This window comes from Cyprinodon variegatus, unplaced genomic scaffold (assembly GCF_000732505.1).
Source record: "Cyprinodon variegatus isolate N-32 unplaced genomic scaffold, C_variegatus-1.0 Scaffold264, whole genome shotgun sequence".
NCBI lineage: Eukaryota > Metazoa > Chordata > Actinopteri > Cyprinodontiformes > Cyprinodontidae > Cyprinodon > Cyprinodon variegatus.
This window is the reverse complement of record NW_015150717.1, coordinates 304,334-328,282: the sequence shown is the minus strand read 5'-3', so window position 1 is coordinate 328,282 and position 23,949 is coordinate 304,334. Positions and strand designations below refer to the sequence as shown.

At 36.6% G+C, this 23,949-nt stretch overlaps 2 protein-coding genes across 3 annotated transcripts in view; both read left to right on the top strand.

Annotated features, from left to right (window-relative positions):
* Positions 1 to 5,798, top strand: part of st6galnac4 (ST6 (alpha-N-acetyl-neuraminyl-2,3-beta-galactosyl-1,3)-N-acetylgalactosaminide alpha-2,6-sialyltransferase 4) — an 18,444-nt gene extending 12,646 nt beyond the window's left edge. For both annotated transcript variants that reach the window (XM_015382741.1, XM_015382742.1), the window contains exons 3-4: positions 3,239 to 3,346; positions 3,874 to 5,798. In XM_015382741.1, coding sequence (XP_015238227.1) covers positions 3,239 to 3,346; positions 3,874 to 4,102 — 337 coding nt within the window. In that variant the 3' untranslated portion in view covers positions 4,103 to 5,798. The remainder of the gene's footprint in view (positions 1 to 3,238; positions 3,347 to 3,873) is intronic.
* Positions 5,799 to 15,539: 9,741 nt separating this feature from the next.
* st6galnac6 (ST6 (alpha-N-acetyl-neuraminyl-2,3-beta-galactosyl-1,3)-N-acetylgalactosaminide alpha-2,6-sialyltransferase 6) lies at positions 15,540 to 22,883 on the top strand. The gene is made up of 6 exons (XM_015382737.1): positions 15,540 to 15,618; positions 15,910 to 15,980; positions 20,515 to 20,709; positions 20,910 to 21,322; positions 21,398 to 21,505; positions 22,151 to 22,883. The coding sequence occupies exons 2-6, from the start codon at positions 15,957 to 15,959 to the stop codon at positions 22,335 to 22,337; spliced, it is 927 nt and encodes a 308-aa protein (XP_015238223.1). The 5' UTR covers positions 15,540 to 15,618; positions 15,910 to 15,956; the 3' UTR covers positions 22,338 to 22,883.
* The last annotated feature ends 1,066 nt before the right edge of the window (positions 22,884 to 23,949 follow it).

Here is a 23,949-nt window from a genome sequence, read left to right as displayed (position 1 = left end):
ATCTATTCTTAGCCACAAGTGCTTTTGTACACCACTAGATGAGAGGCGATTCTGTTCTTTTTCTCTCGACAGGTTACTCTTTTGACTTAATCATGAGTACGAAGAGGAAAGTGGATCCATGGAGAACAAGACTTATCATTTTACTTTACATCTATAACAGTGATGCAAAAATATTAGGTGACAATTAAATTACAGCATGATTACTCAAGCCTAGTCCTTATGAGGTACTATCCGGCACTTTTACGTATATTTTAGATTCAAGTGTGTTAGAGAAGAGATGCATCTAAAAGTTACAGGATAATAGCTCTTGAGGACTGTACTTGAGCACCCCTGAGTTACAGATTAGCTTTATCCTTCATTTTGCTTCATACCTATAGATGACGATAGAATTAATCTGAAAGGATCATTAGACTTCAGCCATCCATGTGGCTGGGAAATTCCAACTGTTTTCAGATATTGATTTATAAAATATACAAAGACATATCTAATATCCATTCCACCAAAGTACTTTATGTTGTGTCTGTCACATCAAATCCACCAATAATAAGTTTTCATTTGATTATCCTAAAGTCAAATCATCCTGGCTTAAACAATTATATAAATGTACTCTATCAGACTATATTGTCCCAAAATCTAGACAATTTCTATTAAAAAAAAAAAATCCTGGATTAAAATCTGGAGGGGATCTTGAGCTACAAAATCCAATGATATATCAACGGTCATCTGTCAATCAAATTTTTTTCGGTCATAGCATCTTAATTCATATGTCGCAACTAATATATGCAATGGTTGAAATAAGAAATAGTAATCATTATTTGCAGTCATGTATCATTGAGTCACATCCCAGTATTCATGGGGATGAATGGAGATCTGTGTCTTCGGCCGGCGTAGAGCTAACAGAATTGCCAGCGTTGCAAGGCAGGGGCTCAAACATGCAAGGCTATAAGCCTTCTACACCAAACGAAGCACCTGCCACCCTGGCGTCCTGTTCCACAACATCTTCGTCCCCAACTTTCCTCCACTAAATAAAAAATATATGACGGAGGAGACTCATCCACAACATCCGACACAAAACTCTCCTCCTCTTGCATTTTTCAGTTGTCCATAGTGTTCCTTGACAGTTTCGAAGTTACCAATTTAGTGCTACTTGATCCCAATGTAATTTGCCATTGGGAACCTACTAGGACTAAGTTGCTTAAGAAGAAACCAGAAGCTAACCAGAAGAAACCGGTCACAATCAAACTTGCTTGCAAACCTTCTGCCACAACAATCCCGCCCTCTTGATAAACGACAAACCACATTCACTTTATTCACTCGTGTAAAGTTGTGCACCAGTCGGGAGAATTCGGAAATGCAACGGTTGGAACAGCCATTTCCCTATGACTTTAAATATAAGTAGTAAGATATTGAATTTACATTTAGAGAAACTCTGTCTTTAACTCTTTTTCTATGGTAAATGTTATTTAAGTAACTTTTAACTTTGAAATTAATATTATTTTTTCTTAAGCTTTTTTTTTTTAGTTGAATAATCCAATACTGTGATGAAGTGCTGCTAATGTAACTTCCTGTTTCAACATTCCGTTTTGCTGGTTGTCTTGGGCCGCGTAAGGCTACATACTAAAGTGCTTCCAGCTGAAGGCTACGATAAGTAGCAGCCAGAAGTCTGTGCTCGCTGGACCCAGTCACACTGCCTTTTTCCTGGGATTCAGAAGGAACTGAATGCAGTGTTTTTATTCTTCCTTCGATTCAAACCGAGTTGAACGTAGTGTCCACTGAAGCATGCTGCAGCAAGGACAGAGAAGAGCTAATCCAGCTCTGCTAACCTAAACCTAGCCCCCGAACAATGGGGCCCCCATTCGCTGTTTGCCAAAGGAGCCCTTAGAAGCCGCCAGACCCCTGACTGCCTGAGACGGAGACAGACTCAGCAGTACCAAGGAACTGCTGCTGGAGGCTGCGGCTACAAGCTAACCATGGTAGCAAAGAAGTGAGACGTCTCACAAAGTCACCAGTTGTTTCATCAAATTGATTCAAAATCTCTGAGAGATTCTGTTGGACAAACGGACTGGACAGAAGATGGGGCCTGCAGAAAACTGGACCAAGCCGAAGGCCTTCACTCCACTGAACCAAAACAGTGACATCATACTTTTCCCCCTCCTTTCCATCTGATGCTTAATAGGTGCTCTGCTTGGGTGAATTAGGTAGAATAGATAGTCTTGTTGGTGTTATATTTTAAATTAGCTTTCTGATTCAACTGCTGCTGGTTTCAAGAATTTTTAACTGAATGCAAATGCACACTACATAGACTGAACGAGTCATGTGTTCCTGAAGCTAACTGCTGCAGTGAACTGGCTAGCATTGTAGCTCCAGCTACCTCGTGCTGAACACGTTATAGAGCATCATGAGCAAACCCTTTCTTTCGGTTGGATCCGACCAGGCCAGAACCCCTGGGCCCCAGGGCCCTCATTGCTGTTACATACCCTCTTGAGTCATTATTCATTCTTCACCATAAAACTGAATGAAACTGCACTGTTTTGATTGCAGTTAACATCGCTGCATTAGGGTTTATTCACATTTTATCTGCTGCTTTTATTTTAACAACACTTTCAATGCATTAAGCCTTAAACTTCGAACATTCCACAGACTTTGACTTTTAAACCCTTCTTCCACCTTTTATTTCTTTATTTTTGCTTATTTTCAGTAGTGTTTAGTGCCTGCTTAGTTATTAGAACTGTGTGACTGTTGCTAATAAACATACCATTGTATTTTAACTCGCAGTCTTTTTTGCTTGTTTTACACAGGGAACGATTTATCACCCACTCTTTCAGTAGCATCCGAATGAATAGAGACACATTTAGTTGGTTGTTGATTAATGACATTGCTAAGAGCCATAACCTAAATTACTTAATTGGTAAAAGACAACTGATTTTTTAACAGCTGGATTCACGAGTCCAACCTTTTAGGTAAGAGGCAAAAAAATCCTGGTCAGTAGGCAAATTACAGCTGTAATCTTTCAACTGATAATAATTAACTAGTTTTAGCCTTGATTTGAATGACCCATTAATTAACTATAATTTCCAGTTCTAGTTATTTATTACAATTATAATCTTCTGGTAAACTCTCACAATACAATTTTACTTTTAGGTGGGGGCTGCACGGCAAACACTGATAACAAATTTTATGACACCATATACCAGCTAGAGTTTAAATGTAAATTTTTTGTTGTTTTTTTGTTTCTTAGAATGAAAACTGGTGCATATCTCAGCACTGGATTTTTCACTATGATTCTGGCTATGGAGATGTGTGACAGCATAGATGTCTATGGAATGATTGAAGATAACTACTGCAGGTGAGTTTATGACCAGCGCTGAAGCTGTGTCGTTTTCGTGTACTGAATCTTCCAAAACTAGTTTCCCCTATTAGAGATGTGTAGGAAAGCCTTAAAAAAGGTGTCAGGTTGTGGAAATCCTTCAGCAGGTGTAAATTTTGATTATAAGATAAATAAATAAAAAAATTATAATTTAACACAGTGAAAAATAGATAAAATTGAAGATATTTTAAATGCATCCATTTGTTTTAAATAGTGTATTGCCAAAATGCAACGAGAAAAATGCTTTTTTTAAGGCAGATAAATAGTATTTAGATGCATGTTTAGCTTAACTTGAGATTTTAGTTTTACATTTTTTAGCACATTAACTTGGTCATTATGAAGTTGATTAGATACACGTGTCTTCATATCAAGTTGATTAGATAAACTTGTCTTCATCCAGCCTTATTTATCTTAATTTTGATTTTAAACATGTACACTATTGCTTTGATTGTGAATACTGACAATCAAAGCAAATTTAACTTTTTTGCTTTTTTTCCTCCTGACAGCCAGGCCAATCGCTCTGTAGTACCTTACCATTACTACGACCAGAAGAGGATCAGTGAGTGCAGGATGTATACATACCATGAACACAAACCCCTTGGAGGACACCGCTTCATAACTGAGAAGGCGATTTATGCAAAATGGGCAAGGCGTAACAAAATACAGTTTAAATATCCTGCATGGAGACTCCACCGTGGTTTAGATACTCTTCACGAGGAATGGCAACCTGTATAAATGTCTTATTAACAGAAAAGATGCTGTGTTACAAAGGAAGGTAGATGTTACTGGTCTCAATAATTTTGTTATTGTTTTTATTTTTACCAAAGAAAAGGTTTTTCATTTCATGTGAAGAGAAGCATTTCTGAGGCAGCACACAGTGACTGTGACTGGTTATATTAGACATGTTTATCCATATGTTTGTATGGATATCAGTAAAGCATAAGAAAACAGTAAACACAAAACAAAGTTTATTTCACAGCTGGCTGTCTATAATTTCCTACTTCTCTTTTAGTGCCTTACTTTTAAGACATACTTTGCACTTTTTAATTATGAGCTGCTCTCCTCATGTTATTGTAAAGCTAAAATGTGGTACCGGGTATATAGCTTTACAATCAAACATATCCAGTATTAATAAACATTTTGTTTTAAGTTTGGTAAGATCAATAAGTAAAAAAATGTACAACATCAAATGTTACAGTGCAGGCCAGCTAACAGCTTTCCTACGGCCCGGGACAACACAGTCTTTTTGCCCCCAAATGTGTTTTTCTCCCTTACACTAGCTAGCGGATGCTGTACTTTAAAATCATATTGATAAAAGTATTGCCTCTTACCTAGCTCTGAATGGCCATTGTTCTTCTGCAATTCTGTTCCTGGACCTGTTCCTGACTCATCCTTAGTTTATTTTTAATATTTACTCTAGCCTTTGGTGTCATCTTCCCTTTTTCTTTTCTCTTTTCTTTTTGTGCACTAGACTTTTGAAAACCTGACAAGTTTGCAACAAAACAAACTTTAAAAGTTACAGCCTGCCGCTGTCCTGGTCAAACCATTTTATGTTGGGGTGAGAGTTTTAATGGCCCCTTATTAAAAAAATTAAAACGTATTACATATACCAATATATATTAATTACTCTAATATTAAATATTTTTATCACAAATATCTTCTGAAAATGACTTCTGTCTGTATTTTTAATGGACAGCGTTTCAATTTTGGGCCACCCTCTGTCTTGGGCCTGGGACAGTTGGCCTGGATAAGCATGTTGTGACAGTTGACCCTGCTACCTTATCTTGTGTCAACCCCTCATACTACATATGCAACTCTTTTTTTCAGCCTTGCAAAAAATAACCTCAAAGTCAAATATTTTTTTCAGTTGAGTTCTATATGGTACTATTCAAAAGTTTTAAAGTTTTCCTGTGGCTGTTCCTTATTTTACAAATAGAAATATTAAGAGAGCGGAACATAAATGCATTTAGCCTAGTGTACTCTAACCTTTGGAAATAAAACCCAATGCAAACAACAGCCTTTAAAAGTTACCAAAATAGGGATTTGCTGGTAAAATTTGTTAACCAGATAGCTTTAAAAAAACAACAACAACTGGCTTTTATAGAAACATGGCAAGAGGAAATCAGTAGGAAGTTCTGTTTCCATTTTCTAAAAAGTCATATGAGAGTTATGGATGAAGGTTCCCTGGTCAAGTGGAACCGAGTCAGAGCTTCTTGATCAAGATGTAAAATTAGTTATGTGAAGAAAAATAGTTTACATTGTCAAATGTGACAGTAGAATCATGCTATGGAGTGTAAGGATTATGTTTTTATTATTCATGTAGGGGTTTGTTAAACCCTAATGTTATCTGCCTGTTGAGTGTCAAGACTGATGTTTTCCTAAGCAGTTTATCTAATTATGATCGTTTTTATAAAAAAAAAAAAAAAAAAAAGAACTTATGAAAAGTAATCATCTTTACTATGTAAGTAACAAAGATTTGGGAATGAAATGGAAGCATTGTCCTTGATCTAAAAACACTGTGTATTATGTGGACATGTTTGGAGCCAGTGAAATCTACTCATTTACCAACCTGTGTTTTATGTAATGATGGGATGATGTGGCAGAGTGTGAGCATGTTATTTAACTGTTAATCTGGGCCAACTTTCAGAAGAAGGAAGCCCGGTGGTAAGCAATGCCATTTGTAACCTGAGCCATTTCTCTGGTTCGATTAACATTAAAACTTTATTAGAATCTGTGGTCATGTCTCAAAGTCATTTAATACAGGTACATCATAAAGTGTTATTTAAAGTGTTTGTTATGCATCATCTTTTCTCAGGCAAAAATCAGGGGAGAAAAATGGAATGCAGAGAAAATAATGTAGACAAAGAATGAAGCAGGGAATGCTCTTAGAAAGTTTTGGGTGGCTTTTAAAAACAGCCTTTTTAATTTAGCCCTATAGGACTGTTTGTCATCTCCATTACCTCCAGCACAGACACTGGACAGTTTTTTCCGCCTTTCCTCACTTCGGTGCACTCTACCCACTGGGCCATACCACATTAAATAAAGTTTAATAATGATAATGAAATGAACAGGGAATACAATCATCTTCGTTTTATTTAATTTGGGCTCCTATAACATCTCATCCTGCTGGACGGTGGATGTTCTTGGCGGCTTTATTGGATAAACAAAATTTAGCTGTTCTGGTGCATGATCAAGCTACTCCTCAACTCCAGTTTCATATATCACTATCAAATAAGTTTTATAATAAAAACCAATACGTTTAAAGGTTGAATTTGGATACGGTGACCAGATGTCCCTGATGTATGTCTTTTTATCTACGAAATGAATGTCCCAGATTTGGTTTTAGAAATCTGGTCACCCTATATTTGGATGAATATGTTTAATAAGAAATATTTAAAAAAAATAAATTCTACTAATATCTATATTCAGTACATCAAAGACCGCTACAAGTTAATAAATAAATAATACAACAAAAAGAAGAATATGTGGCGGCCCAAATTATTTATCAGTATAGACTTTCAGAACAATTAAACTGTTTTGCAACAGCCCTACTATGCACACAGCCCACATGATCACAGCAAGATGCACCATGTGACTTGACTTTTTTCTTTTTTTTTTTTTTTTGCTAAAATAAAGTACATAATGAAGCAAAAACATAAACATGGGTCAATCCCTGATCTCTATTTATTCACTGGATTGCTGATTGCCAAAACCAAAGTTAAGCCACTGGCCGCCGTATTGGCACTCCCCTCTCCCACAGAGATGCGCCGTAAAAATGCCTGGATGTTTGGCATTTGACTGCAAAAACAAGCAGTTTGCCGACTGTGGGAAGACGTTTCACAGGCAACTTCACAGTCAGTAGATGTACCAAGCAAGAAAATCCATATATACACCGATGTATCCTATAGGGTAGTATTTAGCGTAACGTTAGTCTGGCTATCTCGAAGACATTGGGTGCGTTAGCCATTGATATTTTGTCTAACGTTAGAAAATAGAAAGTAGAGTAAATAGAAAGTAATTCACTGTGAAATGTCAATGTAGTAATTCTTTATCAAGTGGATGACGCTGTCGTTTTTGCAGTGATCTCCTTTGAAAAATTCATGTGATGAAATATATTGCACCTTATATTGACGGGGGGAAATATTAACTCAAACATTTTTAAAGGCTAATGCACAGACACAGCATGAACGTATATGCCATTATGCATGCAGAATTTGCAAATAGCCCAATACTATAGCATTAACAGACATGTAATTGTAATTCAGTCTTGAGGTAAAATCTTTAAATCATATATAATATGTAATTACCATAACAGTGTAATCCATACATGCATATTACATGTACATCATCGATTTATGACATCATTATTATTATGCTCCATTGACACATTCATTTTATTGTAATTGGATTTGTATATGTTATAATACATGACTTTAGGACTTAATTGACTTTATAATGACTATGCGATGTGATGTGCAGTGAATAAATAGAGATCAGTGGGGTCAATAAGTGGGGTCAATAAGATATGGTGAATGCAGCAGTTAACTAGATGTAAGGAGTTAAAGGAGAACTCACAGCTTTTGAAAATTTATGCTGCAGTTCAGCACCGAGTTGTGATTGTGAAAGATTTAGTTTAACACTGTCACTGTTTTAGGAAGATCTTAAATTGTCTGCTTTATGATGCTTGTGGTCCCCATGGGGTATCAGCAAAAATGCACTTGTAGATGATTCACATTTCTTTATTTAACTTTAATTGTTTTTTTTTCCTATAATATAAACAAATGAAGAAATGAACTTACGATAGCTAGGCATTGAGCTCACTGGCAATTAGCACATGAAATAAAGAAAATGGCTTTGGGAATTATTAATAGGCTCTTTACAAAGGTTGCATGAACAATTAAAGCTGTAATTGGCTGCATACTCACATTATCACGCACATGTCTCCATTGTATCCACAATGTCTGACACTCATCTGAAAATATTTCACTGTTCCATCTTTGCAATATTCCAATTAAATAAACCGTAAATTACTTTGGAATAAAGTTAACCAAAAAAACAGAACACTAGATGTGACCTTAACTTTAACTCAATTTTAAAAAGAACAAAGAAAATATTTAACCCTATGGCTCCAAAGAGACTTATCCCTTCGGGGCAGAATATTACTCTATGAAGCTGAAGGAAGGACTAACCTATGCAGCTGTTTCTCTTGCTTTTGACTAAAATACATGCAAAGAAATTGATTGGACACTACGCATCATTATTTGGAAAAATAAAACTCATTACATTAAAAAATGAATAGTTATGATACAGCAGGTCTTAACTTTCTCAACTTTATGGCAATTAACAATAAATTTAAAGTGAACTGGAATAGAAATTGCCTACCTAACTTAATCTGGAATCTTATTCCCCACCACATGTTCTCTAAGATAGGTGGTCTTAAGTTTGTTTTAATGTGTTAATATAACATTGATGGTATTCCTGTCGCTCTATAACTTTCATAAACAAGCCCTCCGGCCTGGTTGCTTATTTTCAAACATATTTATTTCCCCCTAATAGGTGTTTTTCTTGGAATAACAAAATATATGTCATAAGAAAAAAACTATCTGTTTTTTGAAAACTGGTTTAGGTATGATATCAAAGTGGTAAGTCAACTTTTGAAAGAAAAAGGGAACTTCTTCAATTAACAAGAATTTCTATATCATTTTAAGATGCATGTAAGCCCAAAACAGTTTGCTATTGTTTTTTATGCTATACCACCAGGTGTTATAATGTTTTTAAAGGTCAGACTTCTGTGTTCTCTGAAGGCCCAAGACCTCTACCTGATCCAACTGACACTTTTGTAGGTAGAATGTGATTTCAATCCAAATCTTCTAAAAATAACAAACATATTAACACTTTATTCAAAGCAAACTGCATCTCAGTTCCTTATATAATTTCAGTCTGGTCTGGTCTGGTCTCAGAAATGTGCTGGAACAAAATGTGGACTCTACCCAATAAATATTGACTAATCAGCAAGGTTAAAGAAGTTTCTTTTAGGATCATTCACCGTTGTTACCCAGTATAGGCATTTTTGATTAAATATAAAAATGACATTGATACCACTTTCAATTTCTGCAACATTTACTTAGAGTCTGGCATCTATGGCAAGGTATTTGTTGCTTTATTCTAGACAATATTTATGACAATTTTGAACTTTATTTTAGAGATATTTTATTTCAATCACAAAACATAAATAAGAACTTTCTGGCCATTTCTTTTTATGCAATAATTTGCTACTGTTGACCAAGTTTTATATCCACAAAGGTAAATCTACTATGAAAAAACCCTCATGCATCTCTTTTTTTAAAGAAAACAGCAACTTATTTTTCTACATTGTCCTCCTCCAACATCAAAAAAGCTATTAAAACTTTATCTTTATGCTCTAAAATCTACGTATTCATGTAATCCCCTTACATGCTACTATGTGTAGCTTTACTCTATTACTATTATTATGTGTACTTTTTTTTATTTATTATTAGTATTTTTGTTCAAACCCACCCTTATTTATTTGCGTATATTATGCAGAATGGGCTAATAGTGTTTATTTAAAAAAAAGAAAGAAAGAAAACCGATGTGCTCTTAACCTAACCAGCAAACAACCTGGCCTGTGATTGGCTGCTGTGACTGTTATAGTGAAACCCAAATACTGTAGCTTAAGTCCTTCGTCAGATTCACCTTGGCCATTTTAAAGGGCAAAATCACCCAAATTAAAGGTAAACCAATGGAAATGGCTGTTTCAACTAATCGATTGGAACCTGGTCATTTTGATCTGTTGGGAGTTCCAGTTGAAATGGAGGATGTCTGGAAGAATAGAATATGGTTAAAAGTGATCACATGATTCTGGAAAAGAATAAAACTTTAAATGATAAATTACATATTTTTTTTCTTTTCATTCAAAAACAGGGAAGGTCCAAAGAAAAATCAGTGTGGTTTGGTCATAGAAGATTGTTCTTTGAGTCTCTTTTAAATGAGCAAAGATAGTTTCAGTTTCAAATACACTTATGTACAGCATGTAGCATTTAGCAAGGTGCTCCATTTAGTCTTTTCCCATATCAAACTCTGATACACTTATAATCCAAACGTGTTGGGTCTTCCTTCAACATACATTTTAAGCCATTTCTAACCTAGTAATGACATCCAAGCCCTATTAACTGTCAGAAACGGGACAGATGGAGCCAGTATTCAAGGTGAGACAGCCAGTAGGAAAGTTCAAAACGTTTATGAAAACAAAGCAGAACATAACAGAACAGAAACGGGCTGCTGAAGATCTGTGGACCTGCAGAGACTGCGGGAATGGGGGGCAGGGCATTAACACTCTCTGGTTAAACAGTTCAGTCCATTCCCTGCATGGAAGGCAAGATCCATCCAATGGACTGCCGAACGGGATCCAATGCAGAGCCGTCCAGGGTGTCCCCAATCAGAACAGCAAAAACAGAGAGTTGACAGTTCTGAGATCCAGGAGTCCTCAGCTCGACAAAGGGTTCAGATCCACACAGGAACAAACAGAAACGGGGTTCCAGGAATCCAAAGAGCTTTAAGGCAGGTTCAGAGTCAGATGGGACAACAGATGGGACAACAACAATAAAATACAATAACTATAAAGACTCGTACCAAAACTTAAATATCTCACAAATAAACTCAACAACTAGATCAACATTTTTTGCAAAACTAGAATCCCAATTTTTTTTGCATAAACAGAACCCCATATGTTGTGCCATATGCCATGATCAAACTTTTTGGACATTGGGAACGACTGTCTATATTTCATCTTGATAGGATGACCATAGGAGAACAAGCAGCTTTGGTGAATAACAGCTGGGGGACTTCTGCAGCCCCCCTTTTCAGCCAAAGCAGTCACAGGCCAGTCACATGGAAGCCGCCAGAGGTGTGAGGTGTGAAAAACCACCCCTCTCTGTGAGGACAGAGAAAACCAGAGAGCACACAGGATTCTCTCTCTTCTGCTCCAGCCTCTCTTTTCTTTTGCCTCCTCACTCTTTGGCTCCTCCTCTCCTTGCCTCCTCTCCCTTGCCCAGGGAGATGGGGTCCGCCGTAGTGGAGATGCGGGCCCCAGGGGAACCAGACCCCCAGAACCATCAAGGATAAGTCAGAACCTTTCAGAACCAAACTGCTGCAAACAGACCTTTTGCAACACATTTCTCTTGAGTTTCAGAACTTACAGAGCCAGACTGGAGAGAAGGCCTAGCCTGTCTTGATGAACGACAAAGACAAAGAGGACCCATGCTGTGTGCCACTGAGACAAAGAACTCCTGCTGTGCCCTGACTGCAGAGCTGCAAAACTGGATGAAACTCAAGCTTTCCAAATGGACATGGAAAAAGGTTTGCAGGTCTGGCATGATTAGGGACCGAACAAGCAATATGTCTTTTGATGATGCTAATCATATTGTCTGTTTACTGCTGAGTAAAGACAACGCTAATTGATGCCAAAGAATGGACTGCATGCTACGCTATGCTACAGGAATATGTGTTGAGCTGTTGCTAAAGCTTAGACAAGCTTTATTCACTAAGGATTTAAACACTGATATAACATTAGTGTTCATGTGTTCCTCAAATGCTCATTACATTTCCATTACCAAGTATGACCAAGAGTCATTTAATGGAATCCTGATGTCTATTCGCTGCTAGCTATTTCAAAGAGGGTAAAGAATCATTTAACTAAAGGTTTTTGGTTCTTGATTAAGCAAATCATTCAATAAAACATTATTTGGCCAAATAATGTTTTATTCACCTCATGGATTTGCATTGTGAATTGGTCTGAAAACATTCCAATTTCTTTAAAATTAGTGAAAAGCTAATTTGATCATATCCCAAATTATTCCAGATAAACTTTGGTTTCAAACAAAATCCATCTTAAACTGTAATATGTTTTTCAACCGTTTTCCCCTTCCTCTTTGTACATAGTAGTTAGTTTAGTTTAGTTGAGTTTTACTAGTCTTAGTTGAGAGTGTTAAACTGAAATACGTTTGACTTGGAGCTGAATTAATTTTGTTAATAAACTCTTATATTTTGAACAGAAGTTGTGGTGAATTTATTCCATGTATGTGCAGAAATAACTGTTTGACCATGATTAGTGCTCGAATCACTCTTTCATCTATTGTTCTAATACACAGTTAGTAGGACTGTGTGTCATAAACACTATATAACAGCTGAAATAAAATCTGATTAAATAAGATATTTTACCCCCCCTACCGGAGAGGGCAATAAACATCTTAAAGTATCAGAAACATAAATTCCCAGCTGGCTGGGAAGAGAAAAGAACAAAAAATCACAACACCATACCTTTACATAAAAATAACCCCTCGAAACACTACAAAACCTACACGTGGGGCCACACACACACACTTACCCTCACACAGTTAGGTACCATTTTAGTTTTTGTTGCAGACCCTGGAACAGTTCAGTGCATTCTCCAACCTTGTTCCGGCTCTCCTAAACTCAGGTCTCAATCCGCATCCTCTTTCCTCTATCCTTTCCCGCCCTCACCTTCTTCCTCCCATCATCCCCAACTCCGTTTTTTTTTTTTTTTTTTCACAACTCCCCATTGAATTCACTTGTCCCTCAGATTACTGACTATCCTTTCTTATACTTGTACTCAGTCCGTATAACAATTTAGTCTGACAAGCAAAATTACACACATGGAAAAACAGTTTAAAATGTAAATTACAATGTAACTAATCACCCAGACTACACATTAGAAATAAACGATCAGAAAACACTGATACAAGACTTTCACTTGTATTTATCATACAAAGAATATACAGTAATTATGTATGTACTCAAAAATTTCAGTGCATGTTGTTGTTGTTTTTTCTTCTTTTTGTTTTTATAGCCCGGGCTACACAACTGTATCTGCTTTTTTATTTCTTTTTCTTTGAACACCTAGTGTTCTCTTTATGGCCCTGTCACAGTCTTTACCCAAACATACATTATATCTGCTACTGTGGTAGGAAAAAGGATTAATTACAGTGATCTCTAACCACTAGGTCACCACTGCCACTCCCAAATAACTTTAGTGTAGAGCTGCAAACATTCATGTTGCTTACCTTCTCCATTCAAGGGAAACTGTGCCTTCCATTCAAGTAATGTCAAGTTCCATTATATATACCTATATGCAGTATTTCACAGTAATAATACTGAGAAATCCTTGCATTTTTTTCTGTGCTGCTGTAATATTACAGACCTTGTTGTGCAATTTTAGTGCAAAATATGCTCCAAAATCCAAGGAGACTTTAGTTTTGCTGGTATTCATTGGGATATTACTGAATATCTCAGTTATAAGTTACTGTAAAATAATACTGTTAATCCTTTTGGAAACCTGGTAATTCTGTTGGTGCTACATCAAGGACACTTTATTTATAAATAGGGTCATGGTTACAGGTACTAAACGTAAGTATTGTGTCCCTTTATATCATGATTATAACACACTGATACATGTCTAGATCTCTAATTTACATACTGTGTTCATATACCAGTTTGAGCATAAGGAAAAGGCATAATGAGAGTGTTATTGCTGTAAAATATTTATTACACGTATGGTCACGGGTTTTGTATTAGAATTTTTCAAAAGCTTGGTTAAGTTTTACATCCTCATGCTTGTTATTTTGGTAATACACATTATTACACTGAACTGTTATTGTGGTAGGAAAAATACAGAAGAGGATTAGGGCCACTGAAAAAATAAAAAAAAGTTAACTGATTTTTATATTTTATTTCAGTATAATATGAGAAAAAAGTCCGAATTCTGACTTTAATCTCAGAATTCTGAATTTTTCTCACAATTCCGATTTTAATCTCAGAATTCTGACACCTAACATACATGTTATAATCAAGCCATAGCCATGTCTGTTTTAGAGACTAGCTCTCTTGTTTTAATCACCTTCTGCTCTTCCATCAATGAAATAGCAGCACCGAGGACCCCTCGGGCACGTAAAAAGTTGCCTAATTGCGTTATTTTCCACCAATGTGTTACTGGCCCTCCCAAACAACTCACATCTTTGTCAGTGAAGCTGAGTGCTCACACAACTCTTCCTTCATGGTGACCATATACATTAAGATCCACAATTCTGAGATTAAAGTCAGAATTCTGAGAAAAAGTCAGAGATCTGAGATTAAAATCAGAATTCTGAGAAAAAGTCAGAGATCTGAGATTAAAGTCAGAGATCTGAGATTAAAGTCAGAGCTTTCTCTATAGTTATGCTGCTATAGGTTTAGAATTCTGGAGGACAAAGGGACCCCTATTTCATCATTCTGCTTCATTCTGTCTCGATTCTCTATTCAGAATCTGTTAGTTCAATCTCTAACATTATGCTCTCTCTGCTTTTCCTCAGAGTAGCTTTGCCTCGTCTGTTCCTGTTTGGCTGTGACACCATCCTGGAGAGAATTATCAGCTGTGCTGCTTCCACCATCACCCTTGTTTATAGATGCTGGAGATCTGCCTGTTTTCCAGTGTAGTCCTGTTTCTCTGACCGTGACTGACTGAATGTGCTCTCTTCATCCTCTGACATGGGTGCTGGCTTGGAGCTCGTCTGCCCGGCTGTGTGTTTCCTGGACGGGGCCGCCTTTTAGCTGCTTTTTGTATCTCTGCTTCTGTCTCCTTGAACCCCAGTGGGCCTCGGCAGATGGCCGCTCACACTGAGCCTGGTTCTGCTGGAGGCTTCTTCCTGTTAAAGGGATTTTTTTCCTCTCCACTGTCACTACAAGCATGCTTAGTGTGAGGGATTGCATTTTAGTCAATGCAATCAACTGGTTTTCCTTAGATTGAAAACTTTGAATCAATTTGACTGTATGATCTGGTTGATCTGTAAAGTGCCTTGAGATGACATGTGTTGTGAATTGGCGCTATATAAATAAACTGAATTGAATTCTGAGAATAAAGTCCGAATTCTGAGATTAAAATCAGAGTTCTATATTAAACTGAAATAAAGTTAAACTTTTTTTTTTTTCAGTGTCCCTAATGCTCTTCCGTATACAAAGGATTAATTATAGTAGTATTTAATTTTAAAGATAACTTCGGAATAGTTTTTCTTCTATACTAAGAAAATGCTTCAAGTTTGAAAAAAAAAAAAAACGGTAAGTTTGTGGCGCTTGTCGCGTGCTGCAGTAAGGGAGGCGGCGGTGACGTCAGCACGTGGCGCAGGAAAAATGGGGTTCTCAAAGGGGGAGGTTGACATCAAACGGCATAACACCATGATAAGGTAAGCCCGGTTTATCGGTAGGCTCTCATCAAACCGTTTCGCTCGAATAAGGTTTGTCATGATCGGATTTCTGTTGGCGGGCTGTTGATTTAAACAACTAACGGTAAAAACGGAACTGTAACTGCAGCCGACGAGCGGCTGCGCAAAATGGTGCGTCGGTGCCTAAATGTTTACATTGAGTGCCCAGTTAGTGTTGTTAGAATAGTGCTTTGAGTCCGAACAGAATACGCTCTTTTCAACGACATATAATGCAATATAATGTGATTATATAAACGTGTCTGTTGCTCACAGGTGATGACAGACATTGACTGCTGCTGCTCTAGTTCTCATCGGAAAGAATGGTGCTCAGGATCAATGGCAAGGTAAGAGAATCCAAATCAGCTGTGACCAATTAACTGCTAATTATCACCACAGCTGATATAGCCTGGTTTATAATGAGGATAATATTCAGGATCTATAAACATCAAGTCGTTTTAAACCTGGTTGTATATTTAAAATGCTGTGGTGGTTAACACGGGCTGATCAAATAACCAGAAATTCCCTTTCTGTGACAGGGCGTTTCTTATTACCATATATTCAGTGGAGGAGCAGGAACATTTTTCAGGCAGGGAACAATGTGCACTGAGGGTCAGTCCTCACTTATAACACTGTACCAACAGGAAACCTCCATATCAAATAAAGCATTTTAGACCACATTTATATAAATCCCTCACTAATGAATCTATTTACACAATTTTACAACTTTTAAGTAGTATTTATATTTTATTAATGCTATATTTATATAAACAAACCATGTGTTACAGGTTCCAAGTAGGGGACCGTGGTAGCAAATTTAAAATATCCTGAAAGACAGATGAAATAAAAGGAGACTCAAGCAGAGCAGCTTTCTATGTTTTCTCCCAAATTGCATTTGGTTTATTTATTCAGAAAAAAAACCCACAAAATATCATTGCATTGATTGTTTTGTTCGAGTTCCAGTGTGGTGTACAATATGTAAAGCAATAATATATCAATATATANTGCATTGATTGTTTTGTTCGAGTTCCAGTGTGGTGTACAATATGTAAAGCAATAATATATCAATATATAATAGTATATAGCAATCTTATCCCCAATGCATACATAAACTTCATACAAAACATTGCCATATTACCATGTACCAAAATAACAGAAATATCACATATAATATTGTTTATATTCACATTCTAACATATTACTTATCCAAGCCCACTGTGGCTTAATAGCATACTTTAACAAGGCTATATTGTAATTAAAGATGTAACTATATAGCTGCCTAGCGAATACTGGACTAACACATTCAAACTGCATTTAATTACTGACAAAGGCAACAAGACATAAGAATCACTTTAAATCACTTAAACTAAACAGCAATGATCGTTTACAAAATTATTTGTAAACCCTGTGTGTGTGGACTAATTCATACTTGTCAACATAACCACATAAACGAGTGTCGGAGCTCAAGATGCCACGCTACATGAACATGGACCCAACCGTTCAGAGCAGCCCACCCCAGCCAGCTGCCCTTATCAACTGCAAACGTTCTATTTACAATTTTATTGTTCAATTATAAACAACACTACAATCAGTTATCAAACAGACATTAAGAAAAAGGGTAATACTCCAGCAAGTTAAGATGGACAGTTTACCCATTACTGACCCGAAAGGCAGATGAAATAAAAGGAGACTCAGCCACAGCAGCTTTCTATGTATTCTCCCAAGAGCTAGCGGAGCTCCGTTCCCATAGCAACCGGAACATATCTGCTTGTGCCACATATTGTAGCGACAGTGTAAATATATATACATAGATTTCATATTTATTTAATAATAAACAGACAAGCAATGTGGTCACCTGTTTTGGGTGCGCCACACATGCGTTATTGAGGAAGTACATCCCCGCCCCACATTCTAACCAAATAGTTTTATTCATCCACAGACAGCCAGCTCCCTGTGCAGGCTGATATTAACATTTCTTAGTGCTTTAATGGTGCTTTAAACTTTAGATGTTTTCATCAGAGATATGATCTTTATCTTTTTTAGATAAAGTATTAGGCAATGTTAAGATGCTTTTTGCTTTCCTGAGATGATCTAATTTGGTAAGGCCTGATATAAGGCATTTGCACTCTCTCTCTCTATATATATATATATATCGATATATAGATATATCTACATATACTGTACATAGATAGATATATCAATATATATATAGATATATATATATATATATATATAAATCACGATTAATCAATTAGTAGAATAATCAGCAACTAATTTATTTATTGATTAACCATTAACTGGAGTATAGAGACTCTAAAATGTGCCTTTAGGTGACAGAACAACCAACTTAGAGCAGTAATTATACCAAAATTGTAAAACAAAAACAAAAAAAAGTAAATATTTTAGCCTTTAAGAGAAAAAAAATAAATAAAAAATGACCCATCAATATGCTCTGTCCAGAACTCCTGAAGTGGAAAAGCTTTAGCTGGGTTTATTTTGTAATAAGTCTGCTTTAAGATTTAACCAGAATATGCATACAAGCAGTGAATATGAATCCATATAGTATATACATGGGTTTAAACTTGTAAGAATTTTCATTGCCCACCACACCATTATTGAGTTGAAAAACATACTGAATGTTCCTGTCTGATTGTTTCGTACTGATAACTTTTAAGTACTGTGGCCTTGTATGTCATCAACCAAAACATAACATGCCTGTTTAACCAGTGGGCTTTTTTAAACATATTTGAGAAGAATTGTAATAAAGCATCTTTACAAGATCAGTAAAAGTGGGCAAACATTTGTTTTTGTTTTTTGTATAAGAAAATGGCTACACAGAACATTTAAAACAGCTTCACTGCAACACTCATATACTACTCTTCATATAATACTTTTATGATAATATGATTTAGACCTAGTGACACACTTAGCCTATTAAAAAAAGTGTCACTACGGCAGATGTCCACACATGACTGAAATGATAAAGATCAACATCCTAAAGGTAACTGAATGTTTGAAGAAATGAATTGACAGAGGAGACCAAAGGAGCAGATTTCTCATTCATGATCTACCAGTTAAATTATTTTCTTAGATCATGGGCCTCCAGTTACTATCCAAGACTTTAAACGCTCGTGCTTTAAATAAGATTGATGAGATATTAAAATAAGTTGAACCACCAGTACCATCCTCCCAGAAGTGATCAGAAATGTAAAACACTCTTTAGAACAGGGGTGCCCAACCTTTTTTAACCAAGATCTACTTTTGAAGTTGATGGCATGCCGAGATCTACCAAGCAAAACACAAGGGATGGGCAGTATTTGTTTTTTATTTGCACAGGTGGAGAATAAACAGTAAGCCCAACAAACGAGGAAATTATCAATTGTGTCAAAAAATAGGTTGCAAAAACAGAACTTAACAATCTCATGAGACCTTCACACCATATCTCACTCTCACTCTCACTCAGACACACCAAAACTACAGAAAAGAGCAGTCAAGATCTCCAGAAAAAGGCTGTGCAGTCAAAAAATTTAAATAAACGAATTGATACACACACACAGTTCAGTAGAGATGGAAAAAAACGTTAGAACTGTAAATTTACAGTCATATGTTTATATCACTGTTTATATATATATATATATATATATATATATATAACTAAATTTCTTTTTATTTTACACTTGTGTAAACAAAATGACAAATAAAATTATCTTAGTCTTAGATCACTTCAAACCAGGAAGAAGGAGAAGGGAAGTCCACTATTTCAGAATGATAAACTTTACTGGGCATTGGCATTGGCAGAGAAACTGGCAGATGGATTAAAATTCAACAGGAAAACAGATAAAAATAGGAAAATACTAAGTACAAACTATGTGGATGTGAAGATGTAACATACAGCAGAATGAGTTGTTGACTGTTTCAGAAACTCTTTAATTTCAGGCAAAAGTTCCAACAATCTTTTGAGGAATCTGCCACAACTCAGCCACCTGATGTCTGTGTGCAGCAGCAGATCAGTGTGGTCTGCACCTGCCTCGAGCTGTGCACGGAATAAACGCCTCTGAAAACTCCTGGCCCGATAAGAGCAAGCGATCTTCATCGCAACGTCCATGACATGCTTCATATTTAAAATATTGCCGCACAGCTGTTCTGTTCTGATTAGTGTTTTTTAAAACTTTTCTTTGTCATAGCCATAAATAGGTCTACATTGTAAAACTTCTCGCGTGTGAAAAAACAAACAAGCTGATTTTTTTTATGGTCAAAGAGTACAGATATTAAGTATAAATATCTAAACTTTAAAGACAATAAATCAAGTATTAAATAAACACTAAGTATATATGTGCAGCCATTTTTAACCCAACATTAACTGGATGTTTCTTCTGCATTTAAATAGAAAATAAATCCAATGAAAATATAAACAATGTGAATAGAAATCAGGATCTGCTAAATAAAGAATATCCAATGCAGATATGACAGTTTTTAAATTTGTGTTATTTCTTTTTTTTATAGCTCAAAATTAATTCTGCATTTGTATTTTTACTTTTAGTCTTCCACTGTACATGATTAGGTATTCGAACTTGGAAAAATAAAGTCCCTGAATCTTTTATAAAGTTTTCCTCAAGCCACTTAGGAAAGCCAGCAAACATGCGGCAGAAGAGACTCTGATCAGAATAGAGCAAAACTGATTTCAAAACAAGCCTCCATCTGATAGCTGAGGCTGCCCTACACGGAAAACCTGGTAGCGTGCCACACTTTTCAGATATTTTTGTCCAAATCAGAAACAAAAAACTAATTGAGGCTAAAATCTTGTCTAGTGAAATGAAAAAATGGGGAGAACGGTATTTTTTGGTTTAGATTTATCTTTAACTGCTGTTGTTTACACTTCAGGGTCAACAGAGCCACAGGTTGGTAATCTTCTTTGCCGTCTTCATCCTGACAACACTCCTCATCCTCTATGGCTCTAACAACAGCAATGATGGGTCCTACATCCCCTTCAACGTAGCCCTCATTCGCGCCACCAAGACTACAGACCTGAAGAAGTGGTCTGGGAGAGATGGCTACATGCCACTTTACGGTAACAAAGTAAGCTGCCCAACACAACTGCTGGGATTTTAAAAGATAGTGATAGAATCAATGGATACATTCACATCTCTGTATGTGAAATGGGAGCAAAAGACATTTTTATCAGCTCTAGCCAAACTACCAATGAATTAGCAAAAACCAACGGATTAGATCGTCTTATGTATATCTAATAAAAGGTTTGTGTTTTATGTGTCTCTCAGAGTATGACCCTCCACTGTCATAACTGTGCGCTGGTGACAAGCTCCAGTCACGTCCTTGGTAGCCAGGCGGGGAGCGAGGTGGACCAAACAGAGTGTGTGATCCGCATGAACGACGCTCCCACGTCCGGTTACGAGTCCGACGTCGGCAACCGGACCACTGTCAGGGTCGTGGCCCACGCCAGTGTCTTCAGGGTGATAAAGAGGCCTAATGAGTATCTGCAGCGTACGGACAGCAACTCCACCATCATCTTCTGGGGTCCACCGAATAAGATCGGGAAGGATGCGAAGGGAACCTTGTTCAGACTACTCCAGAGGGTCAGCATGACTTACAGCAACCTGTCGTTCTTCAGTATTTCACCCAACAAAATGCGAAAATTCGACAACCTGTTTACTAGAGAGACAGGGCGGGACAGGTGAGTATGGTGGGACAGCCTGTTCTATGGTGTCTCTTGTAATGACTGACTCTTTTTGTTTTCCTTCCTTCTAAGACAAAAGTCTCACTCTTGGTTGAGCACTGGCTGGTTCACCATGGTCATAGCCATTGAGATGTGTGATAATATTAAAGTATATGGGATGGTCCCACCAAATTACTGCGGGTGAGTATAAAGATTGCACATACTGAATATTAACCTTTTTTTATGTTCTACATTAGATTAAAAATGTTACCGTCTTTACCAGCCTTTATTTATAGTATACAAAACTATTGTTTTTTTTAAAGCCAGCCTGTAGTCTGAACGCTACTTGTCTCTTAATCCTTTTAGCTTTTTTTTTTTTTTTTGCTCTGCCATGCTTAATTTTAGATGTTTCCTTACTTTTCACCCCATCCATCAGGGAAATGCTTACTTTCTTGGCTTCATTTTGTTCTTATTTGCTAACTCTGCGCATATCAGCCATGTATACTTGTTATGGTAAATAAGTATACATGTATTAAACTAAAAACAAGTGTAGACAAAACATAAAAAGACAACAGGGTGCCAGAATCTAATTGGAGAGCCATTGTTTGCAATCAGAGTGAGCTATGTGAAAGGACCCTCTTACATTTTTAGTTTTGAACACCTTAATGAAGCCAAAGATCGTCCCTAAGAGAATGGGAGGTTTGTAGCGGAACATGGTGGTGCGTGAAGTGTCTAATAGTTTAGTTTACCAGCCAGTTTCTAGGGATTATTATTGATCAAAACTGATAAGCAAGTCGTTCCCCATTGAACTATCACCTAATGGTACTATTATTGTTATAATTCCAGGAAAAAAACAGCTTCCAAGAAGATGCCCTATCACTACTACAAACCCAGGGGGTCTGATGAATGTCTAATGTACATCCAGAATGAAAGCGGTCGTAGGGGGAATCACCACCGCTTCATCACAGAGAAGCAGGTGTTTGCTCGCTGGGCCAAGCAGTACAACATCACTTTCACTAACCCCAAATGGTGAGAGAGCGGACAGAAAGCTTAAAGACAAGCACCATGGATTCACGTTAATTATATCTCAAAATGAAAAGACAGAAATGCTTTCTTCCAGTGACAACGGGGTGGAAGTATATGGAAAATCTTCATCTGGACTATATGATAAGGAAGGTGTGTGGAAATGTTTCTGAAGTTATTATACTTGAGTTCTGTCCAGTTTACACATTAAGGGTGTGGATGTGTTATGTAAGGGTTTTATTTGAGATGGGGGGATTTTTCCCCAGGTTGAAGTGATTTTTACAACAGCTTTCAAGTTTTTTTGGAAGGAAATGTTTAGGTGCCCAGGTTTTAATGTTAGCTAAATTTGCCCTAATCCACATACGGTCAAACAATTGTACATAAAAGCATTTGTAACTGTTATAATATTGCCTGGAAAAGTGGATTCTCTATTTAATTAAAATTGATTAGGTCCCTTCTAATTACAGTTAAGCAGGTTTGCTATTCTATTTGATCATGTTTTTATTTTTTTACATGGTATTTAGGGCAAGACGAGAAACTAAAACTTTTTGTTTTAGAAAAAAGAGATAGGTTATGTTGTAATATTTAAGACCATGTTAAAAGAAAAATCAAACTCTGAATAGATTTCCATAATCTTAACCAAACATGGATTTAAAAAGGAACGCATTTTCCTCTGTCCTTACAGCCTTGATGAGCCATCATTACCATACATCAGCTTGTATCAATATGTTTCGTAAATACTCAGCCATGTAATCCAGGCACAAGCTTAAACAATGATTTTTAATACTGACAATCCAATTTGAGATTGGAAGAAATTGATTCTAAAGGTTGCTAATCAGAACTGAATCATCACACATTTCCAGTTAATTTTATTCCAACCTGGGAAAAAACTGTCAAATAAAAGCCCAAAATAAATCATGCCAATTATGTGTGCAATTGTCCTCACATAGTGGATGCTGACTTGAGTCTTGCACATAGAAAGACTTCACCTGAAGGTTTTTCCTCTACATTTGTATTATGTACTTGAATGTTTTGTTTTGTTCCATGTTGGATTACATTATCAAGTGTCTTATCAAAATATACTTTTGGTAGTTATCAATCCCCTACAGAGAGATCATATTCTAGAACAGCAGGTTTTTTATTTCAGCCTACAGGTCATAGTGAGGCCTTATGAAGGAGGATGTGGCCCACTGCAGCATTTTAAACCTGGACAGCAGGATTAATCTGCAGTTTAAAAAACTAGCTAATCAGCTTGAATACTTCCCACAATGGAGCACTAATGCATCTGCTGAAACTAAGTGTGCACGTATTAGAGCTGCAAACAGAATACACCTCACCCAGATTTATTTAAGTGCTTTAACAGATTTTAACAAATCAAAAGGTTTAGCTGAAGGAATGCATTTTCTAACCATATTGCCTTTTGATGTAACTTGGGTTCATCCTTTCAGTTTTATTTTTGGAGATCCAGCCGTTCACTGCTGGAAATCATTGATGTGATTAATCTTTTTTTTTGTCTGCTATCATTTATCAAAAATCCAATGCCCACGTTTTCTATGAAGATGAGAAAAAATTTTAATAACAGAACTGAGGACTGAATAAGTTCAACATCTAAAGCAGAAGAG

Bases quoted from the DNA above. Each gene is read 5' to 3' on its own strand.
- st6galnac6 (XM_015382737.1), top strand. From the start codon at position 15,957: ATGGTGCTCAGGATCAATGGCAAG. The intron at 21,323-21,397 runs GTGAGTATGGTG...CTTCCTTCTAAG, and splicing joins AGAGAGACAGGGCGGGACAG to ACAAAAGTCTCACTCTTGGT. The intron at 21,506-22,150 runs GTGAGTATAAAG...TTATAATTCCAG, and splicing joins GTCCCACCAAATTACTGCGG to GAAAAAAACAGCTTCCAAGA.